The sequence below is a fragment of the Narcine bancroftii genome, chromosome 2, assembly GCF_036971445.1.
Source record: "Narcine bancroftii isolate sNarBan1 chromosome 2, sNarBan1.hap1, whole genome shotgun sequence".
NCBI classification, from domain to species: domain Eukaryota; kingdom Metazoa; phylum Chordata; class Chondrichthyes; order Torpediniformes; family Narcinidae; genus Narcine; species Narcine bancroftii.
The window spans coordinates 298,131,674-298,157,830 of NC_091470.1; the positions used below are offsets into that span (position 1 = coordinate 298,131,674).

The window sequence follows — 26,157 nt, forward strand, 5'->3', positions numbered from 1 at the left end:
ATTTAACAGCTAGCTTAGCTAGTTTTTCCTCAGCTTTTAAAAAAATTTAGATACAGCACATTAACCAACCCTTCCAGCTTATGTGCTGCCAAAATACACCCATGTGACAAATTAACCTTCTAAACCTACATGTCTCTGGAATGTGGGAGGAAACCAAAGCACCTGGAGGAAGCCCAAGCAGACAGCGGGAGAACGTACAAACTCCTTACAGATAGCAGCGGATTCAAACCCAGGTTTCTGGTGGTAACATTACACAAAACCTGCCACACTGGGTTATGCCCATCAGGTCTACAAGACAAAACCAATGCGTATATTGCTGTGTAGAGTTTCATTGTAGAACACTGGCATGGAAGCACCAGTTGAAAACTGAATTCCACCAATAAGCAAGTTTTCACTTATTATGTCAGCAATTAACAAGGAAGCTTTACCACTGGAAGCAGAATCCAGATCCATAGATCTGTAATGACCTACATTGGCAAAAGAAACACACACCTCAGAGCAAAGCAGAAATGATAGCATCCAGCATCTTTGTCTCAAGACATTTGTGTTAAGTTGACCATATATTTTGGAATTGTATTTTTATAGCATGCTTCAATTCTTTTGCTTCTATGACACATGCACAAAAGGTTTTAGACATCAACTTTGAGAACTGCAGTACATTTTATCAACTTGTGTTCCCTTATTCTCTACCGGCATCACCTACGGCTCCTAGAACACTTCCACCAGCGTTGTCTCCGCTCCATCCTCAACATTCATTGGAGCGACTTCATCTCCAACATCGAAGTACTCGAGATGGCAGAGGCCGACAGCATCGAATCCATGCTGCTGAAGATCAAACTGCGCTGGGTAGGTCACGTCTCCAGAATGGAGGACCATCGCCTTCCCAGGATCGTGTTATATGGCGAGCTCTCCACTGGCCACCGAGACAGAGGTGCACCAAAGAAGAGGTACAAGGACTGCCTAAAGAAATCTCTTGGTGCCTGCCACATTGACCACTGCCAGTGGGCTGATATCGCCTCAAACCGTGCATCTTGGCGCCTCACAGTTCGGCGGGCAGCAACCTCCTTTGAAGAAGACCGCAGAGCCCACCTCACTGACAAAAGACAAAGGAGGAAAAACCCAACACCCAATCCCAACCAACCAATTTTCCCTTGCAACCGCTGCAACCGTGTCTGCCTGTCCCGCATCGGACTTGTCAGCCACAAACAAGCCTGCAGCTGACGTGGACATTACCCCTCCATAAATCTTCGTCCGTGAAGCCAAGCCAAAGAATCTAGATATACTGAACGATAGCAGGCCCTTCTGGCCCACAAGCCTATGCTATCCAATTGCACCCAATTAACCTACAACTTCATTTTCTCCACCATTGTGTTTTTATTTTAAACCAACAACCCTGGTATATCTTGAACAGTAGGAAGAAAACAAAGTTCCCAGAGAAACCCACGCAGACACAGGGAGCATTTACAAACTCCCTATAGACAGCGTTGGATTCGAACCCTAATCGCTGGTGCTGTAAGGGTGTTGCACCAACCATAATTAAATAGATTATTTTTGATCATCTATTTTCATACATTTTAAAATCTTTATTCCAATATTATGTGCATTTTCAGTATTATTCCAGTGATTAATTCACATTTATCAAAATTTCAAAAGGAAAATTATCAGTAAGGCCTTTCTTTGTATTCTTCTAAAATCTTTTCTCTTTCCTTAGCAGTTGGCATTTCAGGTTTAACACCATTCAGTCTTCTTTGCACCATTATGCCATTCTTCAAAGAAAGGAGACAAAGAGTTCTCAGTAAATAATATCCACAAACTTTATTAGATACCACAAACTAAAGTAACAAAAATACACAATATATACTTATATATTCTTTGGTTAATAGTTAGTAGGGAAAGTTGCAAAAGTCAAAATTCATAGATTGAGCTCAAGTGGAAATATTTTGCAAGCCCCACATCAACTCAAGCAAAAGATCCCAAAAATGGTGAGGTTACAGGGAACCCTTTGAAGAATTTCCAAGTGGTGGGACAGGAAACTTGGTTAGAAAAACTAAGCTGTTCCAAAAGACACCAAATTTGTGCCTGATGTTCATTTAGATGTTGTTCACAGACTTCTAATTGAATTTAAATTGTCAGTTAAACTTACCCAGAATTTCCTACACATTTTATATCTCAGAAAGTAAGAGCTGCACCTATCTTTGGTATAGTTGTTTGCTTCTAGGCACTTCTTGGAGGCATCTGTTTCCTTTAAATAAAAATGAAATATTTCAAAATCTGTGAACGAACTTATTCTAATAAAATAATTGCTAGTTTTCACCAATTCTCCTACCTCAATACATGGATTAATGTCTTCATCTCTCAACTTTCGCACATTTCCAGGCATTCTTAATTATATTTTAGTAATATCCGGCATCAATAAAAGTTACAACACAACTGATCAATCCACTAGCTTTGAGAGATTTTCTTATTGTTCTTCAAATGTGGAAAATCGGTTTACGAAACATTCAATAAACTTCATGAATAGTACAAAATACTCAGCAGGTCAGGCATCATCTGGGGGAAAGCAAAACAAAATCATTAAAGGAGGGAAAAGTTGGGAGACCTTTCACCAGAACTAGGTGAAAGATCTTCATCCCACATGCAATGAGAATGTTGAATGACCAAGGAATTGATCACTAACCATTTGAGACTCTCATATGTACAAAATAATATTTATTTTTATTGATGAAACATTTGTCCTACATATGTGTTTTTTGTCTATGTGTGTTTATGTCTGGTTGTGTGTCTGCATGTTTTGCACCGAAGACCAGAGAATGCTGTTTCATTCGATTGTACTTGTACAATCAAACGACAATAAACTTTACTTGACTTGAAAAGTTAAAGATTAAATGTGCATTAAATTGAAGACCGAGGAATAGAAGGAATAAAGAGAATGTCTGTACAGAGTGGAACTCAATAGAGACTAAAAATCTCAAAAGGGGATATCAACTGAGAGAGAAAAGTGAATGCCTGAGCAGTCAGTAGAAGAAGTAAATAAAAGGAAGTGCAAAAAGAGAGAGGGGAGGAAAAAAATCATAAAACTATTAGATACAGAACACATTAGGAGTAGGAAATCTGAAATAAAAGAGAATGCTGGAAATATGCTAAAATCTGACAGCATTACTCTCATCAGAACTGAACAGTTTTAACACAAGCCAAAAAAGTTTGTTATCTGAAATTGTTGAAGTCCTGAAGGTTGTAACATGCCTAGACAGAAAATGAGATGCTGTTCCAACTTTAGGTTGGGTTTCATTGGAATAAGCTGAAAGCCAAAGATAGAGGTCAGACTTGAAATAGGATATTCTGACCTCTTATCTTTGGCCTCCTACACTGTCCCAACAATATCCAATACAAGATCAGATGAGTATTTCAACTTCTGAATAGACACTTTAAAAAAAAAAAATGAAGAAATACAGCACAGCAGCAGGTGCTTCCGGCCCATGAACCTGTGCCACCCATATACACCAATTAACTTACAATCCCTCTACATTTTTGAACATTAAGCCTTCAGGATTCAGTAATTTCAGATAACCCAACTTTTTAGTTTGTATCCAATCAGATGAATTCTGTTGAAAGCTATCAACTAGTGTCATATTTTCATCTTCTTCTAAAGCAACATGATCTGCTGTCTGCTGGATATTTCTGACAATGTCTTGTACAGATTTCCTGCAGTTTCCTTTAGTAATTGTATTGAGCTCCAATATTTTTTTATTTCTCTTTTGTCAATCCTCTTCTTTTAAAGAAACTTTTCCTCCAGATACATCAGCTGCACCCTCTCAGTGTGCACAACATTTTGTGTTAGAAAGACTGCCAGACTCCACCCTTCAGAAGCATTTCTTTATTCTCATTTCAGCTGTTTGGATGAATAATTCCCCAGCCTCTCCATTTTTATTAATCTTTCCCAGTTACCTCTCTTAACTAAACACATTTAATTCTCAATCTATTTTATACTTTCTCTGTCATTCTTTCCTCCTTTGTCATCAGTCTCCCCAGATTTATGTGATAATTTAACGTTTCACCTTGTAAATTCTTAGCGACCAGGATGGATATCTTATAATTCTATCCTCCTCCAATATCCTTTTCCTTTATACATATACATAGACATATGCACACATACATACATATAGATATAGATATACACACACACTCGAGAATTATTGGTGTTTTGGATGTATTGGTAGTCCTTCGAATCGAGGAAGACACAAATCGCACCACAGAAACATGAGCACGATGGAATTTTAAGTGGAACAGCCATTGCACAGGGGTGATCCCACTCGTTCGACAGAAGAGACCTTGATCCAATGGCACAGACAACTGTTAAGGCTGGACGCCTCTCTTGCTGTAATGGATCACCAGGATGTCCAAGTGTCATCATGTTCTTAGCGCTCCACCACGCCTGCTCGGCCTGCCTTCTTGACTGTTGGGACCATTAATCGGTCTTTTCCACTCAATCCTCCAGGGCCAGACTTCACACACAGGGATAGTCATATCTCCTACCTCACCGAGGGCAGAAGACCTGTTGGCTACCCTCACCTGGTTTAGCCCGTTTGCCGAGACGGTTAACCGGGGTGTGGCCATTGTGCACGCTACAGCTACTCGGAGCCACAGGGGAGAGCTTGAGCGGCAGGTGGAGAGCTTGAGCGGCAGGTGGAGAGCTTGAGCGGCAGGTGGGTGTAGTCAGTTAGAAAAATGCAGGGATGCCTAAAATTTGTCCTCCAGTGATTCTTGCTGTTTCTCTCCTAGATCTAACTTCCATTCTTCCTTTATAAACAAGTTTCTCTCTCTTCTTTCTGGCCAGTTTTTATATATTCCTATATATTTTATATATAGTTATATTTTTCATCCCAATATAAAAGTGCCCTTTATCTTGTCCACCCATCAATCCCATCCTACACCCTCTCCTCCTTGCTCTCACATTTCTACCTCAATTCCTTCTGCTTTCTTCCACCTTCCATGCCCCTCTTTGTTGGTCCCATGTCTTCCTAATGTCTTTTCCTCTCTTCCTTCTTGCTTTTTATCTCACATCTTCTACATCTTTCTGCCCTCTGGTTTTCCTTACCACATATTTTTCCATTCTCCAACTGACCTCTGACTCTCCTCCATCCTTTTATTCTACAAACGCCTTCCCTCTTCTTCATCAAATCTGCTTTCATTTTATTGCCCTCTCCGCACAATTGCCCACTCTTGTTGTTCCACCTCATGGTGATGTTTTATCTTAATGTAACAAATAAATGTGGATTCTTTTAAAACAACTATCTTTATTAGCTATCGACTCAAGACCATGTGGAGGCATCCATCTTTAATCTAACCGAAGCTGCAATATCTGCAAGAGCTGAATTTGCTTGCTAATTTGTTGATTATTATAAACAAAATATCTCTGACTCCCTCTAGTGGTCAGGAGTATCACGACATCTCTTTCCTTGAGATGTTTAATCTAACAACATGATATACTAATACAGTATTCATTTCAATTTACAGTTCTACAAATGTAAACACAATATTAGCAGCAAAAACTTTTTGAAAATGCAGTTCCTTTTCTTTTAGAAATTCAGTCTGTCAAGTGCTTTGGTAACATGTGTGGATGTTCTTAATGCAGGTGCTTGTGTCAGCTCTGCTGATCCACTACTGTCTAGCACTGGTGGTGCTTCCTCTGTTGCTGTGCAGGCTGGATCCTCTGTATTTGTCTATTCCTGCAGTGTCTTTTGTATTTTCAGCAGACTCTTTCGATTCCTCCTCAGTATTTGACCATCCTCTGTTCTGACTGTGTAGGATCTTGGATTTATTTCCTTCAGAACAGTAGCCTTTTTGTTCCAAGTGTTGGAATCTTTGAGTTTCACTGTGTGCCAGTGGCCCAAAGCTTCTCGCTGATTTGTCACTATTCGCTTGTTGTCTCCATTGCAGACATTTTTGTTTCCATTCAACATCTATGACATTTCTGTTCTTGTTTTGGTCTGCAAAGTAGGGAAGTGTGGTATGTAGTTTATGTCCCATCAGAAGCCCAACAGGTGACATTCCATGTTCAAGTGCCGATACAGATCTGAGCCACTGTCTAGTGCTTTAATGAACAACTGTTTAACTATGTGAACTCCTTTCTCTGCTTTACCGTTTGACTGTGAATGCAGAGGACTTGAAGTCACAGTTGAAAATCATACTCTTCTGCAAAGTTCTAGAATTCTCTACAGCTGTAGCATGCTCTATTGTCACTGTAGACAAATTGAAGAATTCCATGTCTCGCAAAGATTGATTTCATATATTTTATCACATAAGCAGCAGACATATTAGGAATAGTTCAATAGATAATCAATAGCCAGCAACTAATTCTTTCCATCCATGTGGAACAGATCAGTCCCAACTTTCTGCCCTGCTTTTGCTGGTACATCAGTTACTATCATGGTTTTTTTTTTGTCTGCTTTGCATGATGTTTCAAACGGGTCTCACAACTTGAAACCATTCTGTCAATTCAACATTTATCCTTGGCCAATAAACAGCAGTTCTGGTCCTCCTCTTGCATTTTTCCATTGCAAGGTGCCCCACATACACCCTTTACAGCATCTCTTGTCTCAATGATTGAGGAATGATAATTCTGCTTTGCCTGAGTAGAAGACCATTGACAACACTCAGCTCAGCTCTGATGTTGTAGTATGACTGACATTCACCTCTAGGCCATCCTTCATTGAGATTCTTGATGTCCTTCTGTAGAACTGTGTCCTTTTCTGTTTCATCTGAGATCTGTTTAGATTACATGTCAGATATGGGAAGAGATTCAGTGATCAGGTTCACGTGGAGATTCACATCTGTCTCTGTAGTACTCTCATTGACTGTTTCACTGGATACCACATCAGCTAATTCATGAATCAGCAGTGATTCATGTCCATCGGGGACTACTGTGAACCTGAGGTAGTGCTCTTTATCTTTAAATTTCACCTTGAGTTCATATATATACCTTTCATATCAATGCTCTGTCCATTGTAGTCTTTGAGTTGTACAGGATTTCCACGGATGAATGTATGGCTTTATCTTCATTGCCCTCATGTTGCACTCATAGATCAAATTGACTTTTGCCTGTATCTAGCTTGAAAGGTATATTTGTTCCATTTGTATGCAATACACAGTCCACTTGTCCTGCTCAACTCTGTTCACACTTGGCTATTCAGTGTTTGTTAGTTTAGAATCTTCTTGCACTGAGGGCAGTTTCATCTATAGTATGTACCATGTGCACGCTTTCACTTCTATTTTGTTTCCCTTTGAAAAAAAAATTGCTTTCCATAGTGATTCTGCCCTTTGCACCTATTACAGACTTTTCCATAGGCTGGGCATTGTTTTGGTGCATGTTGAGTGCCACATCATTTACAACTGAATATTTCTCCATCTTTTTGTTGTTTCTTATATCTCATTTTTGTTTACGTTTGCGTGTGGACACACACTGTGGCTACGGTTATGCCTATGTTTTCACTGGCTTTTGCACTCCCATCGAACATTTTCAAGAGCTGCAGAACTAATTCACTGGTGTGGCATATCTTCACAGCTCCAGCTAAGCAAGTCCTCTCTCTCACAGCAACCTCTCTCACTGTCTCTTATCAATAATCTCGAACACAATTTGATCATGGAACATTCAATTTTGCAGAGATCCAAAATTGCATGCTCTTGCTTTTATCGTCTAGTCCTTTAATAAAAAGTATCAAAACTCTCTCCCGGCAGCTTGCGTGCATGAGCAAAACACTACCTTTTGAATGTTTAACTTTTCCTTGGTGAAGTATTCATCAAACATCTCGATAACCTTGTCCAACTTGCCCTGTTCTTCTACCTCGCCAAAAACAAATGTAATGGAAACCTCTGGTGCTTGAGGTCCCGCGACAACAGCAGTGCAATCTTCCATGCATCAGGTTTGCAATCGAGTGCAATGGCTTGCAGGTACAGCAAGAATTGTTATTTGAACAACCTCCACTCATTGTTGACATTTCCAGTCCAATGTACAGTGTGCAGAGCCTTTATACTTTCCATTGCTCTGCTACTATCAACTGATACACACTCTGGACACTCCTGGTGTTTCCTCCTGGTTCCATCTTTCTTCTTATTGTAATAAAGAAATTTGGGTTCTTTAAAAAAACTATCAACCATGGAGGCATCCATCTTGAATCCAACCGAAGCTGCGACAAACCAGTCTCCAATTCCCTCTAGTGGTCAGGAGTATCACTAGCACTATCACTGCACTCACCTGAACCTCTCTCACACTCATGTGTTTTTTTTCTCTCTGTCATCCATACCCTCACCTTCTGGTCCCTGTGACTGTTGCCCGGATCCCTCCATTCGTATCCAATTCGTCCCTACTACTTCCTAGTTTCCTATTAGTGCACCTCTCCGTTCCTATCGCACCTGCTCCATTTTACATCGCCCCTAACATTTCTCTGGCCTCATTGCCCCCTTTCTCACTCTTTCCCGTTAACTCTCACCCTCACCCCTGCAACCCATCTCCTCCGGAGTCCTTACCTTCACCATCAAGACGCCTCAGCCTTTGACGTCATTGACCGCCCCGCCGCGCGCACACGCGCGGCGCCGAGGACGCGAAACTAACTTGATGGCGGAAACTTTGGAATGACATTGATCGACAGTGTGCCTGAACCAATTAAACGTCCGGGTAGAGCTCGTCAATCCCCGCCCCTCTCTCTCACTCGCCCAATTAAAAATAAAATGTGAGGGAGGCGGGATGTCCGCCATCAAGGGTAGGTGCAAGTGCATTGCGTATACAATGGCCGCTGGAAGGAGGCTAAAGCAAACAATTTTTAGGCCCGCGGTGAAACAAAAATATGAGAAAAAAATTTTAAAAAATTCGTATTATTGTTTAAAGCCGGAAAAAAATACGGGAAAGCGATGTTGAATGTCCCGCGGTAAGTTTCAGTTAAATTTTGCCAGGTGTTCTCCCCGTTTTGAATGAGTTTATCAGGGTTATTTAAATCATGTTGTGAGATGGGAGAAAGTTTGTGCCCCCGTTTGTACCTCCGAGAGAGAGAGAGAGAGAGAGAGAGAGACGGAGGCAACGGCTGCAGAGACAGAAGAAGCGACTGATCCCAGCTCATCGCCGCTGCCGGCAGATAACCCCGTTGTCTGCCACACTTTATTCGCCCTCAGCCCGGCTCCGGCTGCGAGCAGAGCTTCATTTATCTTACTTTTTGTTGTTGTTGCACGTTCAACGACAGCGCTGAGGAACAGAGGGGAAAAAACTTGGAGCCGCCGCTTCTGTCAAGAGCTGCAACGCGTCTCGAATTACAGTTTTAATGAACTTTCATTAAAAAAAGTTTTTTTTTCCCCAAAGAAATGCTCACTTCAAACCGTTTTCTCTCCCCCACCCCCCCACCTCCCCTCCCCCCACCCCCCGCACTCCGTTTATGTTTCGATTATGGGTTGTGGAGGAGACGGGCAAGAATCGATTTGCACCTTTTCTTCACCTAGTCAAGGCTACAGTTTGATAACGTTTCTGAGTTCCTTGTTTAATTTTAGGATTTAGCTCCACAAAAGTGAAGCGAGCAGCTTTGCACAAACATACAGCGAAGGTGTTGAGGGGGAGGGTCGTAGCGGGTTATGGAGTTTCAATGTTGCTTTTGCATTTCTGCAATATTCAGGTGATTTGGGGGAGTTGAAAGCGCTTTCTTCAACACTGAATGAAGTTTCTAGGTCTTGGGGATCGGAAAATAATGGACATGCTTTTTTTTTCCTCTCAACTTTTTGTGGTGTGCAATTGAAACAAGAATTGTGTGTTGTATCATTTTCCCGCAAGCTGCATCAATATACTTTCGACCAACCCGCTGTTAGTTTATGTTTGGATTCAACTGATTTTGTGCAGTATTCATAATTGGAGGTTAATTTCGATTGCTACATTATTTTATCTTCCGCCATTTAATTTACGAAGTACGCAAAATAATTTCAAACTGAGATGAGAGAGGGTTTAAAATCGTGGAGAATGAGAGGGGAGTAACGGAGTGGAATGAATAAACCTATTGGTAAACATTTGAAAGTCGGTCTGGTTCATCAGCGCAGAAAGGAAAAAAAAAGATGTTTGTTTGCGTCAGATTGTAGCTTTTCCTCTTTTTTTAAAATTCGATGACGCAAATTGTGCGTTTTTCTGCACATGTAAAAGCTGTCCTGCAATTCTGACATGTTTCACGACGGGGGCAATGGGGCTGGTGTTAATGAAAGCTCGAAATCGCAAAGACTGATGCAGGTTCCATTCAATTCTTTTAAATCTGCGAATTAAAGACTTGCCATACTTTGTTGTCTAGTATTGTGATTAATATTCTAATTGCATGTGTGGACGTAAAACACGTCAGCGCCATTGGAAACCCGCCGTTCATGCTTGTGCAGCCATTGATAGAAATGACCAGGAGGATGGGCTCAATGCGTTGACAACTTCAAAAATTAATATTAATGGCCTAAATAGTTGACTCTGGTGTACCTTTGGTTGTTCAATTACTTGCTAATGCACTGGAGTGACCTTTCCGATACGTTCGCTTTTGTTTTGTATCGCAGTCGTTTATTACAACTATTTAGAACGGCGATTTTACATAATTGAGTTTTATTAACTGAGCATCGCAATTAAAATTTCAATATGGATAAGCATGAAATCGTTATTTTGGAACAAATGACATGAAAATCTAACTTGTTTGAAATCTTTGATTTATAGACTAATCTTTAAAAAATGTTAGCTGCAAAGCATTTCATTTCTAGAATAGAATATAAACATGTAGGTTGTGTCAATCTTGAGCACTGCAAACTTCTGACATTTAATTTCATGAACATATGCAACAAGAGAAAAATCATTAAAATTAAATACATTTTAGATTGTCCTTTTTAAAAATGTCATTAAAACTTTACCAGTTGTTTCTTTCATTGTGAAGCAATCACACAAAATACCTATTACCTCTAGTACTGTTTGTTAAGAATATTGAAATGATAGACTCAACGTTACAAGTTTCCTAATGGTAAAGTTACTGTTTTTAAAAAAAAAAGTCTTCTGATGAACTAGAGGAGGCATAGCAGGATAATATGAAAAGCTTTGCCAGGCTGATGCCAAACTGAGAAGGAACACCAATCAAGAAACACTAAACAACTCTAGGATAATTAAAGAGGGGGAAAAATTAATGTAGTATGCTGATACAAGTCCATTCACAATTTTAAAGAATTTGAGAATGAACAGAAGTCAAAAACTGGAAGTTGTAGTCCTGAATAGATCTGAAGAATTTGGATGAATCTGGAATGTGGCATCTTATAGGGTGGTGCATGCATGTGCAGCTCGAAACAACCCAAGTACATTAGTGGGGCAAAGAATAGCTATTTTGAATAGATCTGAAATAAAACACATGCTTCCATAGACCAAGTCAAATTACATGTTTTATAACTTATAAAAGTACAACAAATAGTCTCAATTTCACTGAGAATGTTTCAGTTCAAGTGTTTCTAGTTCATCAGAAGACTTTTAAATAGTCTAACTTTACCATTAGGAAACTTGTAATGTTGAGTCTATCATTTCAATATTCTTAACAAACAATACTAGAGATAATAGGTATTTTGTGTGATTGCTTCACAATGAAAGCAACAACTGGTATAGTTTTAATTACATTTTTAAAAAGAACAATCTAAAATGTATTTAATTTTAATGATTTTTCTCTTGTTGCATATGTTCATGAAATTAAATGCAAGGCTCCTTTTTCTGGGAGTGGGGGGTGGATTTTATCCATTACTTGTACAGCTAATTGTAGCATTTGTCTCTAACTTGAAGCATTTAATGTTCAATAACTTGGTATTTAGCATGTTTGTAAGTTTCTGAATCTGAACAATTGTTTTTATACTTGTTAAGTCAGTGACTTTTAAACAGACTTTAAATTCAGTTGAAGATTAACTGTAGTCTTTTTTCTAAAGAACATCTAATTAACAGAATTGAATTTAGAAATACAAAATCAAAGTTGTTTAAATCTGGAATGTATTTAGAAACAATTAAAGGTTTCTATTAAACATATTTTGTGTTGAACTTCTAATGTACAAAACCTGGTTTTATTTTGTATTTGTAAATGGTTCACAATTATTTAAGATGTATTGAAATCCAATCACTTTTTGCATATACTGCTTAATGTTTTGATATTGAAGCAATCTTGGCTGTAATATTTTCTGCCTTCAAGATGAGAATAGTTGTTAAAATAATTTTTATTTGAGTGATAATTAATTTACTGGCAACACTATGACCTTACTTTAATTTCACCACCTTATTTCAATATTTTCTATTAGTGTCACATTTTGGGTAGCTGTTAGGCATTGTTAGAATTTGGTTAAAAGTGGAGAATTTGATCTACAAATTGGATGTATATATAAATCTACAAAAAAAGTTTCAAATAAAAGTCTAAAATAAGTTCTATTGCCATCAGAAAGCCGAGGGCATTCTTTAATCCAGAAGTCAACTGCAAGGTGCAAGTACAATAAATCCTTGTTTTAAATTAATATTGCATTTTCTACACGTGTGTATTCAGAATTGTTAAATTCAAGCACTACAAAACTCTGCATATGTAATAAAACAAAAAGTTTGATTATTGTAGTTGTATTAGAATATATATTAATACTTAAGGATTTTTTCATTTGATGTAAAAAAAAAAATCATTATTACCCAATGGTTTTAAAATTACTTTTGTATAATACTTTGAATGTATTCTTTTGCAACAGATTTGGATTTTTTCCATAATTCTGGCCTTTATAAGTTGGGCATGTAGTGCCATGTCAAAACCAATCTGAACACTTATTCTGATGTTGGTGTCAATAAATTGGTGAATGAGTGGTATATTTTCCACTTATTTAAGTACTTTTTGGGTGATGAAAGATCATTCTTTTTAGATGTATATTTAAAGTGTACAGTTCTTGAACTTCACAAAAGTGTTTAAAATACTCTGGTATAATTTGGAATCCATCAAACACTTTATCAATTCGATCAAGTTTATCTTGGTTAAGTTTTTAAAACTAGAGAAAATAAAGGCTGATATGGGGTGGGGGGTGTGGAGGGGAGGTTTTGAAGTACAAATTAGAATTGATCCCTTGAAATGTCATCATGCTTGGTTGCCATTTGTAAACCTATAGAATATAATTCTCATTCCATCTCAAGCTGGAAAAGTTTGTATGGTGCTATATCTTGAGACCTTGTGTGTTAACCTCCATCAACAGTAAATTATTAAAGCCGTATATTTGGATGGCCATTATGGATTTGTCCAGGGCAAATAATGTCCAAAGATTATGAAATCTGAATATTAAGATTCTATAAATTTGGAACATGTATTTCTTTTTATTAGTTGAATATTTAATGTTTTTGGTTGTAGTTTGATTTGCCTGGTTCCTCTTGCATTTGTGTGAACAAACATAAATCTTTAGAATGTTTTATTGAATGGAATGAAGAAGCTACAAACATATAGAAAAAAATAATTTGGGCAACTATCCCAATGATCACTTTTTTAGTCTAATATTGAAAAATATTTTGATTGAAATGTACTTGTCCTAAATTTATTGCTAGCAGTGTTTTGGGCTAACTAACATGAAGCTGATAATAGCTTTTCTTCCTTTTATGGTTGCTTTGAAAATCAAATCAATAATATAATTCTAATCTGTTATTTGTGATTTTTTTACATCAATTTTGTGTGAATATTTTAAATCTAAGTTTTTGATTTCTACAGTATGGAAGAAAAGCAACCCATTGCATTTGATGTGACAACTTTTTAAAAGAATCAATTCAGTTTAGAATAAGAATTTGTAATGCTCGGTAGAGACACATCTAACCAATCCATTTCTCCAGTTTCTGAAAATTTGGTTTAGATGGTGACACTTGAGGTAATTGATTTAAATAAAAATAAGCAAGTGTGTGAATACATGTGTAACTGAACTTTATTGGAGTATTAACTTTTTTAAAAGTTGGTTTTGCTGTTTTGATTTATTTAGTTATCATTTTGAATTGAAGAACTGAGATGAAGTGGACATCCATTATCTCCAGTGAAAAGCAGTTGGTTTTGTTTTTACACCTTCAAGTTTAAGTATAATCAGTTAGCTTTGCTTGAAATCAATATTGAAGTATCATTTTTTCCCCCAAACATTCGGAAAACATCAGACTACTGAAGAATTAAACTTCTTTTTATAGTTCATCTGTGCTTTGTATTTTAAAGGTTTGTGGCATGAATTGTTCTGACAAATTAAGTCACCTTTTTTTGGTTAATATTAATCTTTTAGCAATGTTTGTCTTTCCATCAGAATGGACCATTGATTTTTGAAGCTCAATTTATCAGAATTATAATTCCATATAATGAAATCTAAAAGTTAAAGTATTATGAAATGCATGAAACATTCCAGAATTCAAGCCTAGCTTTATACATTTAATGTACACTTTTGAATAAAGCTGTAATAAACAAGAATAAACTACTGTACTTCTATACTGAAATATATTTGCATGAAAATGTAATGTTCCTCTTACTAATTTAGAAGTTTCCTAGATGTGCATATTGTGTACAGTAAGCTAAAGCAGTTTGTAATCTTTATCCAAAACATTTGCAGTCCACAAGTAAAGTTGTAAATATTGAAGATGAGTAATAAAAGAAATTAAGTCTGAAGTGCTATAATTATAATGAACTAAATTAGAGTATAATTAGTATCTACATTTATTAGGATTCCTTAAAACCTACTATTGTTTTCTGATCTTAAAAATGGCATCTACAATTTGGAATATTTTTTCTCTAAAAAGAACCTTTTGTACCTTTGGGGGGGGGGGGGGAACACTTCCAATAATGTAGTTTGAAATGAGTGAAAATGGCCAGTTGAACAGTTCTCGACATTCTGTGGTTAATTAAGTTGAAACATGAAAATCAGTAGATGCTATGATTGTGGTAAAACACAAAAATCCTGGAGGAACTCAGCAGGTCTTGAAGCATCCACAGAAGGTAGAGAGAGATAACCTATGATGAAACTAACATTTTGGGGTGGTTATATCTTTACCACCTATGGCTGTTGTGAGACCAGAGTTCCTCCATCATTTTTGCTTTTACTGTGGCCATTTGCTCTGCAAACATTTGAGTCAAAGGAACATTGGAAATTTGGATGTTTTATGATCACAAATGACCAATAAATGTAGCATTTGTGTAAAAGATTCCATACTTTTATAGTGTAGTGGCCTTTTTACATCTTCTATGGGCTTTTTAAAAAAAAATATATATAATTTTACTTGAATTTTGTTATTGTAATTTGTCAAAATGGATTGTCTTTAAATGGCAAGATATTTGCCTTTTTAATTTAAGTGAAGGGCTGAACCATTTAAATGTGCAAAAGTAATGCTGATACCTGTTTTTAAAATGTCTTTTTTCATTGTGAGGAGGGGTTTGGGAAGTTGAATGAGCTTAACTAAATTGAGTTAAATGAAGTAGTGTGGGAGAAGGCTTCTGTGAAGCACAGGGTGCACCATGGAGCATTTAAAAACCATGTTGATTCAGAATTTTTGAAGTCATTATGTAGTTACTCTTGTAGTTAAACTGTTCTGCATCCAATGTTAGCTTTTGCCTTAATTCCTTTTTTAAAAAAAACTGAATATTAATTTGATTTAATTGCCTTTAAATTTTACCTTGAGCAGATTACATTTAGTATGTTTGAAACAATCATAATTTAGCTAGAATATGTTTGCTGTAATTATCAGCCATATTTTTTATCACATATTTAAGTTCTCCCGATGTTTTAAGAATTGTAATTGGCTTTGGATAATCATTCAAAACTATTCGTGATGATCATCTTCAACAGTGTTTACTTGCATTTCAAGATCATGAAGCTGGTGCCCTACGGAATAATAGCTCACATAGCATTTCATGTTGAGCAACACGCCCTCTTCTGTGGGCAATGCACATTTATATCTGAGTTCATGTTCTGGATTTTTCAGCAATTTAATTAAGATATCACTTTGTTCTCTATTCATTGAGATAAAACTAGGAGACATGTTCCATTTGACTTTGGGAGTTTGAGTCATTCAGAAATCTGAAAGAACCTGCTAAGTTTTGTGTAAAAACTTGTTTTTCCCAAATATTTATACAAGATTTTGCTTTCTGGTTTGCAAAAATTGTAATTGGACACTGAAATCCTCCATTTTGGATGTTGTATTTGAAGATGATTTGTAGAGCTTATCGAAAATGTGCATTTAAAAAAAATAAAGCGCATTATCCCAAGTAATACGATGTTTGTATTTTTCCAAAATGTTGAATTGCTTTTCAGTTTAAGGTCCATCTGTGTCAGCTTCAAATAGCTTAATTTTCAGTCCTTGCTCTTTTTGGTCAGATTCAGAAATGTTGAGTCAGTTTTTAAAGTGTGATTGGATGTTTATTCTCTCAATAGTTTACAGCCATGCTCAATGGAAGCCATATGCTTAGGCCACAACACATTACAAAAGCTCTGTCTTCACGTTGCATAACACAAATATTTGTTGGTTAACGCAAGAAATCAAAACTTGACTCTTTCACAGGGATGGTGCCCTAAACTTTGATCAGAGCCAAAGATGACCATGGGTAAAAGAGAAGATGAGAATGACTTGCTCAGAACACTTTAGTGAATGTAAAGTTCCTGTTAAAATGTACAAAATAATAGGATTTCCAATTTAGTTTGAGTATACAGTAAATTTTATAAAACTATTGAATACCAATATAAAATTTGAGGCACACTGAACATTTTTTGCTTGTTTCCATTTTCGTGTTTTGAACTGTCATTGCTTTTTAAATGAAATTTGTATTTTTGACAATAACTGTACAGTCTTTAGAATGGGCTTACTGTGCACTGGCTTATTGTATTGGTTTCCACTTTCAGCCAATTATATCTGTCCTAGATCTATTGCAAAATTTGGTTCCATTCATTGATGGAACTTGAAGTTTCACTTCTGCAAAGGGTCTATGGCTAGTTGCATCTTAAAATGTTTTTCACCTCATTTACCTTATCTATTCTATTTAACTTGTTGGATTTTAATGAAGGTTTATCAATTACATCAACTTTGTAGAAAAAGCCCTACTTATAGAAAATCCATTCTATGCACTCCAGGGGTTGACAACATAGCTTGGCTAGGGATCAATTCATTTCGAAGGAAGCATTGCTGCAATCTCAAATTAATTATTCTGCTTTCATGCCACTTCGACCAATTACAGATGGCAGTCATCTGCAAATTGGATTCATAGTAAAAAAAATTTCCGTCTTAAGCAGAGGCAAAGTATATTTGAATTGCATTTGGTTTCAAATTGAAGATTACGACTCGAGTCAATTATTCAGCAAGGCAGTGAACAACTTGGATTGTGTAGATTAGAAATAAAGTTGTAAAGATAATATCTGTGACTCTCCATTGGTTTTGGGAGGATTCAACTTCAACAGTTTGCCCGTAAATCTGAAGTATTGGATGCAGTTCTACCATCTTCTGTTCTACATTAATAATTTCACAGGTTTTCCCTTGTCTCATTTAATATTTTAACTTAAATGGATGGGCTTGATCTATTGGAAAGCTATTTGTAGTAGCACAAAATAAACTTATAGATTGAAAGCTGATGAGACAGTATTTCCCAGCATTTTAATTTCAGTAGGGGAAGGATAATTTCTAGTTTTTAGATGACTGTCAGGTTACTTAACTGTTCACCACACCCAAATATGCTTCCTGAATGAAATGTCTTGCAAAGATTCTTCTCTTTTGCTAATCATTTTTCCCTCTGCTATTTTTCTTAATGCAGTGGTTTAAAATAAATTGTGGCAGGATGGATGGATGCAAACTGAAATGGCATGTGAAATTTGGAGATGTGAAGCAGCAACTTTTGGAAGACTAATTAAAGAAAATTAATAAAATTTAATTATAATAGTGGAACAGGTTGTAGAACAAAAGTAAATGTACTTTTTGTGCATCATTTAATTTCTTAAGGCTTTCTTTAAAAAAACTGAATTTCTAGTATCTTGAAATTTGATTTTTCAAGTTGATCATTTCAATCTTTTTTGCCATGTAAAGTCAAAATAGAAACCAATACTGGGCATTGCCATCGGTATGTTAAATCTCCCCTGATTTTGTCCATATTTATTAGAAAGAATTCAATTTTGCAGAGTGGATCTTGTTGCAACTAAGGAGGAATTGATGCTCAAAGCTTAAGAGTAGCAGAGGGGTCCCAAGATAAGCAGGGTCACCCTCATCCTGGATTAAAAATCCAGGAAGAAATTGTTTCTCAATTTGATCTTTTAAAAATACTGTATTAAGGTGGAAAAGGATGCAACAATAACATTAGAAAAGGGAAGTAAATATTGGAAAGTGAGGCTGTGAAATTGTGAATAAGAATGGGACTTGTCTGGTTGTTAAAAGACCCTCAGTGGCAGCATGGCTGATTAATCAATGCATCCTAAAGAGCATTGCTGCTACACAGATGCATTTCTTTCAATACAATTAACATGCATCTGTTAATAATTTGATATTTTACCCCACACTTTAGCAGGTTAGCCCATGTTGGCTTTTGCATTCTCTTGATACTGTTGAAATTTTTTTCTTTAGAGCTGACTTTGCTCTGGATGTCAAAATCTTGTGATTCAATTTTCAAGTTGCCACAGAATAACTTTTTAAGCTGCCATGACGACCATAAGTAAACCTTTAATTCTTCAGTGAGCCTATGTCCTTTGAACCTCTATTCCTTTTGAACCAGGTTACCTAACTGTTCACCACACCAAAATGTGCTTCCTGAATGAACTGTCTTGCAAAGATTCTTCTTTTTCTAATCAGTTTTCCCGTATGCTATTTTTCTGTATGCAATGGTTTAAAATAATTGTGGCTGGACTAAAATTAGTTAAGCCTAGATCTTTTAGAATGCAAGAACTGTTGGTTAGAAATAGGCAAGTGGAAACATTTGCATGATTCTAATTACAGGCTGGTAAAACTCGTATCAGTAAGCTAAATGGCTACACAATTAAAACTTTAATTCTGAATTAGAATCCAGTGATATTTGGGCTGACTTGCTTAGTTGACCTGAAGTATTACAGATTCCAGTGGAGCCAGAATGGATAATAAAATGGCTAACATCTTTGAAGATGTTCCTTGGAGTGGTAAAGAAATTAAAATGAACAACTGTTTTGAACTAAATATGGTAAGTAATAGAATCAAACTAAACACTTCCAAGGTTATTTTTTTAAAAAAACAACTATGCTTATGCAATTGCAAATATGTTTGAATTTTCTGAAGTGCCACAATACCAGCTTGGTTGCTAGCTTCATAGTTCTTTTGCTGTTTAAGGAAATGTCAAACTATTGTTTAAATTTCTTCATAATGTGACCTCCTACTAATTTTAGACCAAGCTTTTCAATTAATCTAAAAATCCAGATTCCCAGAGCAAAATAAATTGGTTGACTTGCACAAGACGAATTTCTGTCAATCTTCTACTCTATGCTTATTGACCTGTTATTCGTAGCTTTAGGTTGCATTAGTATTGGGATACTTTGGTCTTGTGGGATTTTAACCCCTCTGATGCTCTAGTGTAGTATCATGCAGGTTAGCTAGTTTATAAACTTCTATGCTTTGCACTGCATGATGTTTTATTGTATTATTTACAAACTTTTTTTGAGGAATATTAGCAGAACTGAAAATGCAAGGGAATAACACTTCAAGAATGGCTGTTCCCCCACAATTGTTCAATGTTAGTAACTAATTGTAGTTAAACATGACATTAAGTAGCATTCTTGGTTAACTTGTTTTCAGCTTCAGTACAATTACCTTATGGGACCATGGACAAAAAAGCTTCAGATTTTGGAGGATTTTAGTTGAGGGCTACTTAACTTGTACCAAGTTTTATTTAGTGGTTCTATCAAACTTGTTCATGAAACAGGTCATATTAATTCAGTGATATGCTGTGTGGCTTATTAAATGGCAGCTAGTAGTTATAATCAGCAAGTCCTATCCTTATTGCCTAAAGCTGCAATGATCCTACAAGTGACCATGAGGTCTGTTGGATTAACAATGTACTTTGCAACAAGAGTAGGGTAAGGATCGTGCTATGTGAACTGTGTCCCTCAAGTGATTTTTAAAAAGTTACGTTCAAAAATGATCATTACTCAACTAGTTAGCTGAACTACAAACTATTCTAGAACTGTAACCACTTTCAAAAATAAAACAATCAGCATCCAAAGATGACTATTTGCCAGGCAAAACTGCATTGCCCAAGATTCATTGCAGCTTTGCTTTAACAGCCAATGCCATTTTCGCAACCACTAGTACTTTACCAGACAGATGAGATAGTGAAGATATGTGTAACATTGGGTATAGAATACAACTGTTGGAAAAGCCTAATATAGCTGTACAAGTCAGTGAGACCTCATTTGGATAAGTGTATGGGGTTTTAGTTGAACTCCTATATTAAGCATTCCATTAAATTGGAAAGGGTGCAGAAGGGATTTGCCAGGATGTTACTGGGATTAGAGGGCTTGAGTTGTAGAATGAGGCTAGAACATTGAGGGTGAACTTGTAGATAGGTATAAATATATGAGGCATAGACAAATGCTCTACAGATGAATCCTAGGATAGAAGGATAGGTTTAAGTGATGTGGAAGAAATTTGTGAATTTTCATAAAGAGTAATCCATGCATGGAATTGGCTGCCCGAAGAAGCTCGTAGTCAAAAGAAGAGCCTGATTATGAAAGCTTTAAAGGATATAGTGCAAATGGAGGCAACAACACTAGCCCAGACTGTGGCCTGAATGACATGAGCTGAAGGGTCTCTTCCATGTTCTGCACTGCTAAAAAGGGCAAGAGGGATAACTCATTGGGGATGTCATAACACCTGGATGGAAGTTTCAACTATTATGTTTTAGAAGCCTTGACCCCAAACCTTTCAAGACACTATTGTGTAGACAAAGGTTTTAGGGTTCAATTAATATTAAACCATTTTAATACAAAACTCCTAATTATTGATAGTTTTGATAGTAGTGGAATATTAAATATTTAAAGTTAATTACCCATGAATTACCCATCCATCTGATACAACCAAGATTTATTACTTTGACCCAAGTATTAAAGAGGCTTCATAAAGGCTTCATGTAAAAGCAGAAATTGTAATACCATAAATTAGTAACAAATTACTTGAATAAGAGCAAACTTTTTCAATTTTCATGTCATTTATGAAACTTTTATTTAAAAAAAAAAAGCATAACTGCTTCTACTGTGGACAAAAGATTTGATTACTTGGATTTTATGGTAGTCCTTGTTAACCTCACTTGGAATGCTTCTGCATATTTTAACCAAGCCCTTGTCAAAATGCTGCAAATAGTTTATCTTCAGTTTTTCAAACTGTTGGCTTTTAAATTTGAGTGGTAGGTCATTTGGCCCAGAGTTGGGCTTTTTAAATTTAGACATAACTACACAGTAACAGGCCATTTGACTCACGAGTCTGTGCTACCAAATTTACACCCAATTAACTGACCCTGGTAGATTTCAGACGATGGGTTGAAACAGAATCCCTGTGGAAAGCCCATAGAGACATGAGAAGAATGCACAAACTCCTTACAGACAGCACAGGATTTAAACCCTGGTCCTGATTGCTGGCTCTGTAACCTCTATGCCAACTGTGCTGCCCAGTATCTGTTTTTTGAAGTTCCAAAGGGATCTGGTATCCAGCTACTCTGTCATTGGCTTGATTAATGGCATTAAGTACCTTGTCATCAGATGAGTAAAATGAATAATATTTTGGAGTATAAACTTGAGTATAGTTAATGTGCATCATTAAGATAAAACATTCAATGTCTTATTTCAAAATTATTTAAAATGTTAAATCACTTACTTAAAAACAGACATAATTTTCACCCACCAAAATGAAACTAAAGCCCCTTTCACACTTGCATCCCACAAAATTGGCTGTTCAGTGTCCTGGGATAGGAATGGGGATTTGGCTTTTAATATTTGTCCAATCCTAACTGGGACACTGAATGCTTTCACACTTGCAAAGATCCATCCTCAGGGTTAGGACTGTTCTACCTTCTATCAGTGATGTCATGACACATTGAGTGATGGTGGACCTACCCTAAATCCTGATTAATGTATTATGATCTTGTATTTGAACATAATTAATCATGCCTAATTGTAACATAATTAAACTTTATGCACAGCACAGTATGAGCCCTTCAGTCCCTGTTGTGCTAACCTATATGACCCTTTATAAGGGTCTGTGGGAAAGTGATAGCAATAGTGGACAATTTTTAAACAGCATGGGAAAGTTCATAGCCTTTTGGTGCACAATTTGTACAGCTTGGGGAAAGTTGGTAGCACTATTGCGTACAATTTATAAATACAGTGGAGGGGGGGGAACAATGGCAGACCTGCTCTCCCAGAATGCCATGCAGCAGAGAAAGGGTTGTATGCATGGCTGCATGCACGGAGCATTCATGAAAGGAGTTTATCTGTTGCATGGCATTCTGGGAAGCCATTGATTTTCCCGCCATGGTCTTTATAAATTGTGCGCTATAGCAATACCAATTTTCTCCATGCTGTTTTTAAAAAAATAAAATAAAATAAAAAATTGACCACTATTGCTATTTATTTTCTCTCTTCCTCCTGCTGCGACTTTCCACGGCAACATTTATACCTTCATTACAACACTGGCATCTGCTGATGTCTGGGATTGTACTGTGGTCAAGTTTGTCAATCCCTGGCTTAAGATGACGTTATCTGATCTGTGTTGAGCTGATTTTTGCTTTCACACTAGGCACTTTAAAGATGGATTGGCGGTTAATTCCTGGGATCACTTGCAAGTGTGAAAAAGGGCATAAATCTACAGAGGCCTACAATCGATGAGCAGTGTTCATTTACAACTTTTGGAGAAAAGACAAGATCACTTTCTAAGCATTAATTATGCTGTACCAACCCATTAAATTGGACATGGGTCTTAAACTTCAGCATTTATTTTCCAGCAAGATTGATTTCTTACCGTAATGCAAGTGATTATTGAGAACTTTTATATATACCAAAAAAATTGATTTTGATCTACTTGTGCATGGAAATCCTGAAACTATCAGCTGGAGTGTAACAACAATAGAATGTAAAATTAATAGCGCAGTAGTCCCCCCATTGGCCCACAGCACTGTGCCCAGAATTACCCTACTGCATTACCCATTTTTCTCAGTTCCATGTACCTATCTAATAGTCTATTACATTGGTTTTCAAACTTTTTCTTTCCACCCACATACCACCTTAAGCATTCCCATACTAATCAGAGCACCTATGGCATAGGGAATACAAAGTGGTATGTGAGTAGAAAGACAAAGGTTGAGAAGCATTGATCTGTTAAAACATCTTGATTGTCACCACTGCAAATTCTGGGTCATTTGTATTTTTAAGTTAATTTTACCAAAGTCCCTTTTTTTTAAATATTTTTATTGATGTTTTGAATATAAATGATTGAGCAGTTCAATTATGAAATGTGCTACATGATTTGGGGGGAAAAAAATTAAAACATACAAAGGAAATCCAGAGCACAATTATAACAGCAAAAAAAAAGAAAAATTTCAAAGCCCCTTCCTCAAAGCAAGGTTGAAAGGTCATGTATGAATTAAGTGACACCAACTTGGAGAGGGACAAAGCAGTGCCAAAATTCCATAACAAACTTAAATATCAAGATTATGATAATAGTCCACAAATGGGCCCCATGTCTTTTGGAAATTAACATGTGAATCCTTGATAGCATATCTAATATTTTTGTAGAGTTAAACAAGCCATAACATCCCTTAGCCCAGTGGTTCTCACCCTTTTTCTTTCCACTCACATACCACTTTAAGTATTCCCTATTCCCATAGGTGCTCTGATTAGTAAGAGATTGCTTAAAGTGGTATGTGGGTAGAAAGAAAGCTTGAAAATCACCTTTTTAATGATACCTAATTGATTCGTTATGTGCACTGCCCCACTTCCAAAGGAAGTGGGGCAATGAACAATTTTTCTCAAGCAAAATATTTCAGTAACAGGGTCTAGAGCAGTGGTTGTCAACATTCCCTTCCCACTCACATACACCTTAAGTAATTCCTTACTAATTACAGAGTGCCAGTGGCATAGGGATTACTTAAACTGGGATGTGAGTGGAAAGAAAAAGGTGGAGAGCCACTGTCATAGAGGATTTATGCCTGATTGTACTGTCGATCAAAAAACGGTAACCTCATGGATTCTAAGAAAAGCTGAGATTGAACAATGTCTAATTTGTAAATATCTTTATATTTTAAAAAAAAAGGTTTTGGGCAAATTAAATTTTACCACCAATTATTCGAAAGATGCAAAATTGTTGTCTTTAAAACATTTAATACTCATTCTGCACCAGTCATTGGTGGCGGGGTCCTGTGAAGGTGGCGGGGTCCTGTGAAGGTGGCGGGGTCCTGTGAAGGTGGCGGGGTCCTGTGAAGGTGGCGGGGTCCTGTGAAGGTGGCGGGGTCCTGTGAAGGTGGCGGGGTCCTGTGAAGGTGGCGGGGTCCTGTGAAGGTGGCGGGGTCCTGTGAAGGTGGCGGGGTCCTGTGAAGGTGGCGGGGTCCTGTGAAGGTGGCGGGGTCCTGTGAAGGTGGCGGGGTCCTGTGAAGGTGGCGGGGTCCTGTGAAGGTGGCGGGGTCCTGTGAAGGTGGCGGGGTCCTGTGAAGGTGGCGGGGTCCTGTGAAGGTGGCGGGGTCCTGTGAAGGTGGCGGGGTCCTGTGAAGGTGGCGGGGTCCTGTGAAGGTGGCGGGGTCCTGTGAAGGTGGCGGGGTCCTGTGAAGGTGGCGGGGTCCTGTGAAGGTGGCGGGGTCCTGTGAAGGTGGCGGGGTCCTGTGAAGGTGGCGGGGTCCTGTGAAGGTGGCGGGGTCCTGTGAAGGTGGCGGGGTCCTGTGAAGGTGGCGGGGTCCTGTGAAGGTGGCGGGGTCCTGTGAAGGTGGCGGGGTCCTGTGAAGGTGGCGGGGTCCTGTGAAGGTGGCGGGGTCCTGTGAAGGTGGCGGGGTCCTGTGAAGGTGGCGGGGTCCTGTGAAGGTGGCGGGGTCCTGTGAAGGTGGCGGGGTCCTGTGAAGGTGGCGGGGTCCTGTGAAGGTGGCGGGGTCCTGTGAAGGTGGCGGGGTCCTGTGAAGGTGGCGGGGTCCTGTGAAGGTGGCGGGGTCCTGTGAAGGTGGCGGGGTCCTGTGAAGGTGGCGGGGTCCTGTGAAGGTGGCGGGGTCCTGTGAAGGTGGCGGGGTCCTGTGAAGGTGGCGGGGTCCTGTGAAGGTGGCGGGGTCCTGTGAAGGTGGCGGGGTCCTGTGAAGGTGGCGGGGTCCTGTGAAGGTGGCGGGGTCCTGTGAAGGTGGCGGGGTCCTGTGAAGGTGGCGGGGTCCTGTGAAGGTGGCGGGGTCCTGTGAAGGTGGCGGGGTCCTGTGAAGGTGGCGGGGTCCTGTGAAGGTGGCGGGGTCCTGTGAAGGTGGCGGGGTCCTGTGAAGGTGGCGGGGTCCTGTGAAGGTGGCGGGGTCCTGTGAAGGTGGCGGGGTCCTGTGAAGGTGGCGGGGTCCTGTGAAGGTGGCGGGGTCCTGTGAAGGTGGCGGGGTCCTGTGAAGGTGGCGGGGTCCTGTGAAGGTGGCGGGGTCCTGTGAAGGTGGCGGGGTCCTGTGAAGGTGGCGGGGTCCTGTGAAGGTGGCGGGGTCCTGTGAAGGTGGCGGGGTCCTGTGAAGGTGGCGGGGTCCTGTGAAGGTGGCGGGGTCCTGTGAAGGTGGCGGGGTCCTGTGAAGGTGGCGGGGTCCTGTGAAGGTGGCGGGGTCCTGTGAAGGTGGCGGGGTCCTGTGAAGGTGGCGGGGTCCTGTGAAGGTGGCGGGGTCCTGTGAAGGTGGCGGGGTCCTGTGAAGGTGGCGGGGTCCTGTGAAGGTGGCGGGGTCCTGTGAAGGTGGCGGGGTCCTGTGAAGGTGGCGGGGTCCTGTGAAGGTGGCGGGGTCCTGTGAAGGTGGCGGGGTCCTGTGAAGGTGGCGGGGTCCTGTGAAGGTGGCGGGGTCCTGTGAAGGTGGCGGGGTCCTGTGAAGGTGGCGGGGTCCTGTGAAGGTGGCGGGGTCCTGTGAAGGTGGCGGGGTCCTGTGAAGGTGGCGGGGTCCTGTGAAGGTGGCGGGGTCCTGTGAAGGTGGCGGGGTCCTG

The 26,157-nt window shown here is 38.8% G+C and overlaps 2 protein-coding genes across 3 annotated transcripts in view; one reads left to right on the plus strand and one right to left on the minus strand.

The window, feature by feature from the left end:
- sdr16c5b (short chain dehydrogenase/reductase family 16C, member 5b) overlaps positions 1-26,157 on the plus strand; it is a 131,693-nt gene that overhangs the window by 66,805 nt on the left and 38,731 nt on the right. The gene's annotated exons all lie outside the window — the stretch shown is intronic.
- On the minus strand, positions 1,355-8,630 carry chchd7 (coiled-coil-helix-coiled-coil-helix domain containing 7). The gene is made up of 4 exons (XM_069921466.1): positions 8,524-8,630; positions 2,327-2,550; positions 2,144-2,242; positions 1,355-1,766 (listed from the first exon to the last, which is right to left on the minus strand). Exons 2-4 carry the CDS (start codon positions 2,378-2,380, stop codon positions 1,662-1,664), a joined length of 258 nt encoding a protein of 85 aa, XP_069777567.1. The 5' UTR covers positions 2,381-2,550; positions 8,524-8,630; the 3' UTR covers positions 1,355-1,661.

Excerpts from the sequence above, each read along its gene's own strand:
- chchd7 (XM_069921466.1), bottom strand. The coding sequence starts at position 2,380 with ATGCCTGGAAATGTGCGAAAGTTGAGAGATGAAGACATTAATCCATGT. Across the intron at positions 2,243-2,326 it reads ACATTAATCCATGTATTGAG|GAAACAGATGCCTCCAAGAA; the intron begins GTAGGAGAATTG and ends TTTTATTTAAAG. Across the intron at positions 1,767-2,143 it reads AAATGTGTAGGAAATTCTGG|AATGGCATAATGGTGCAAAG; the intron begins GTAAGTTTAACT and ends CTTTCTTTGAAG.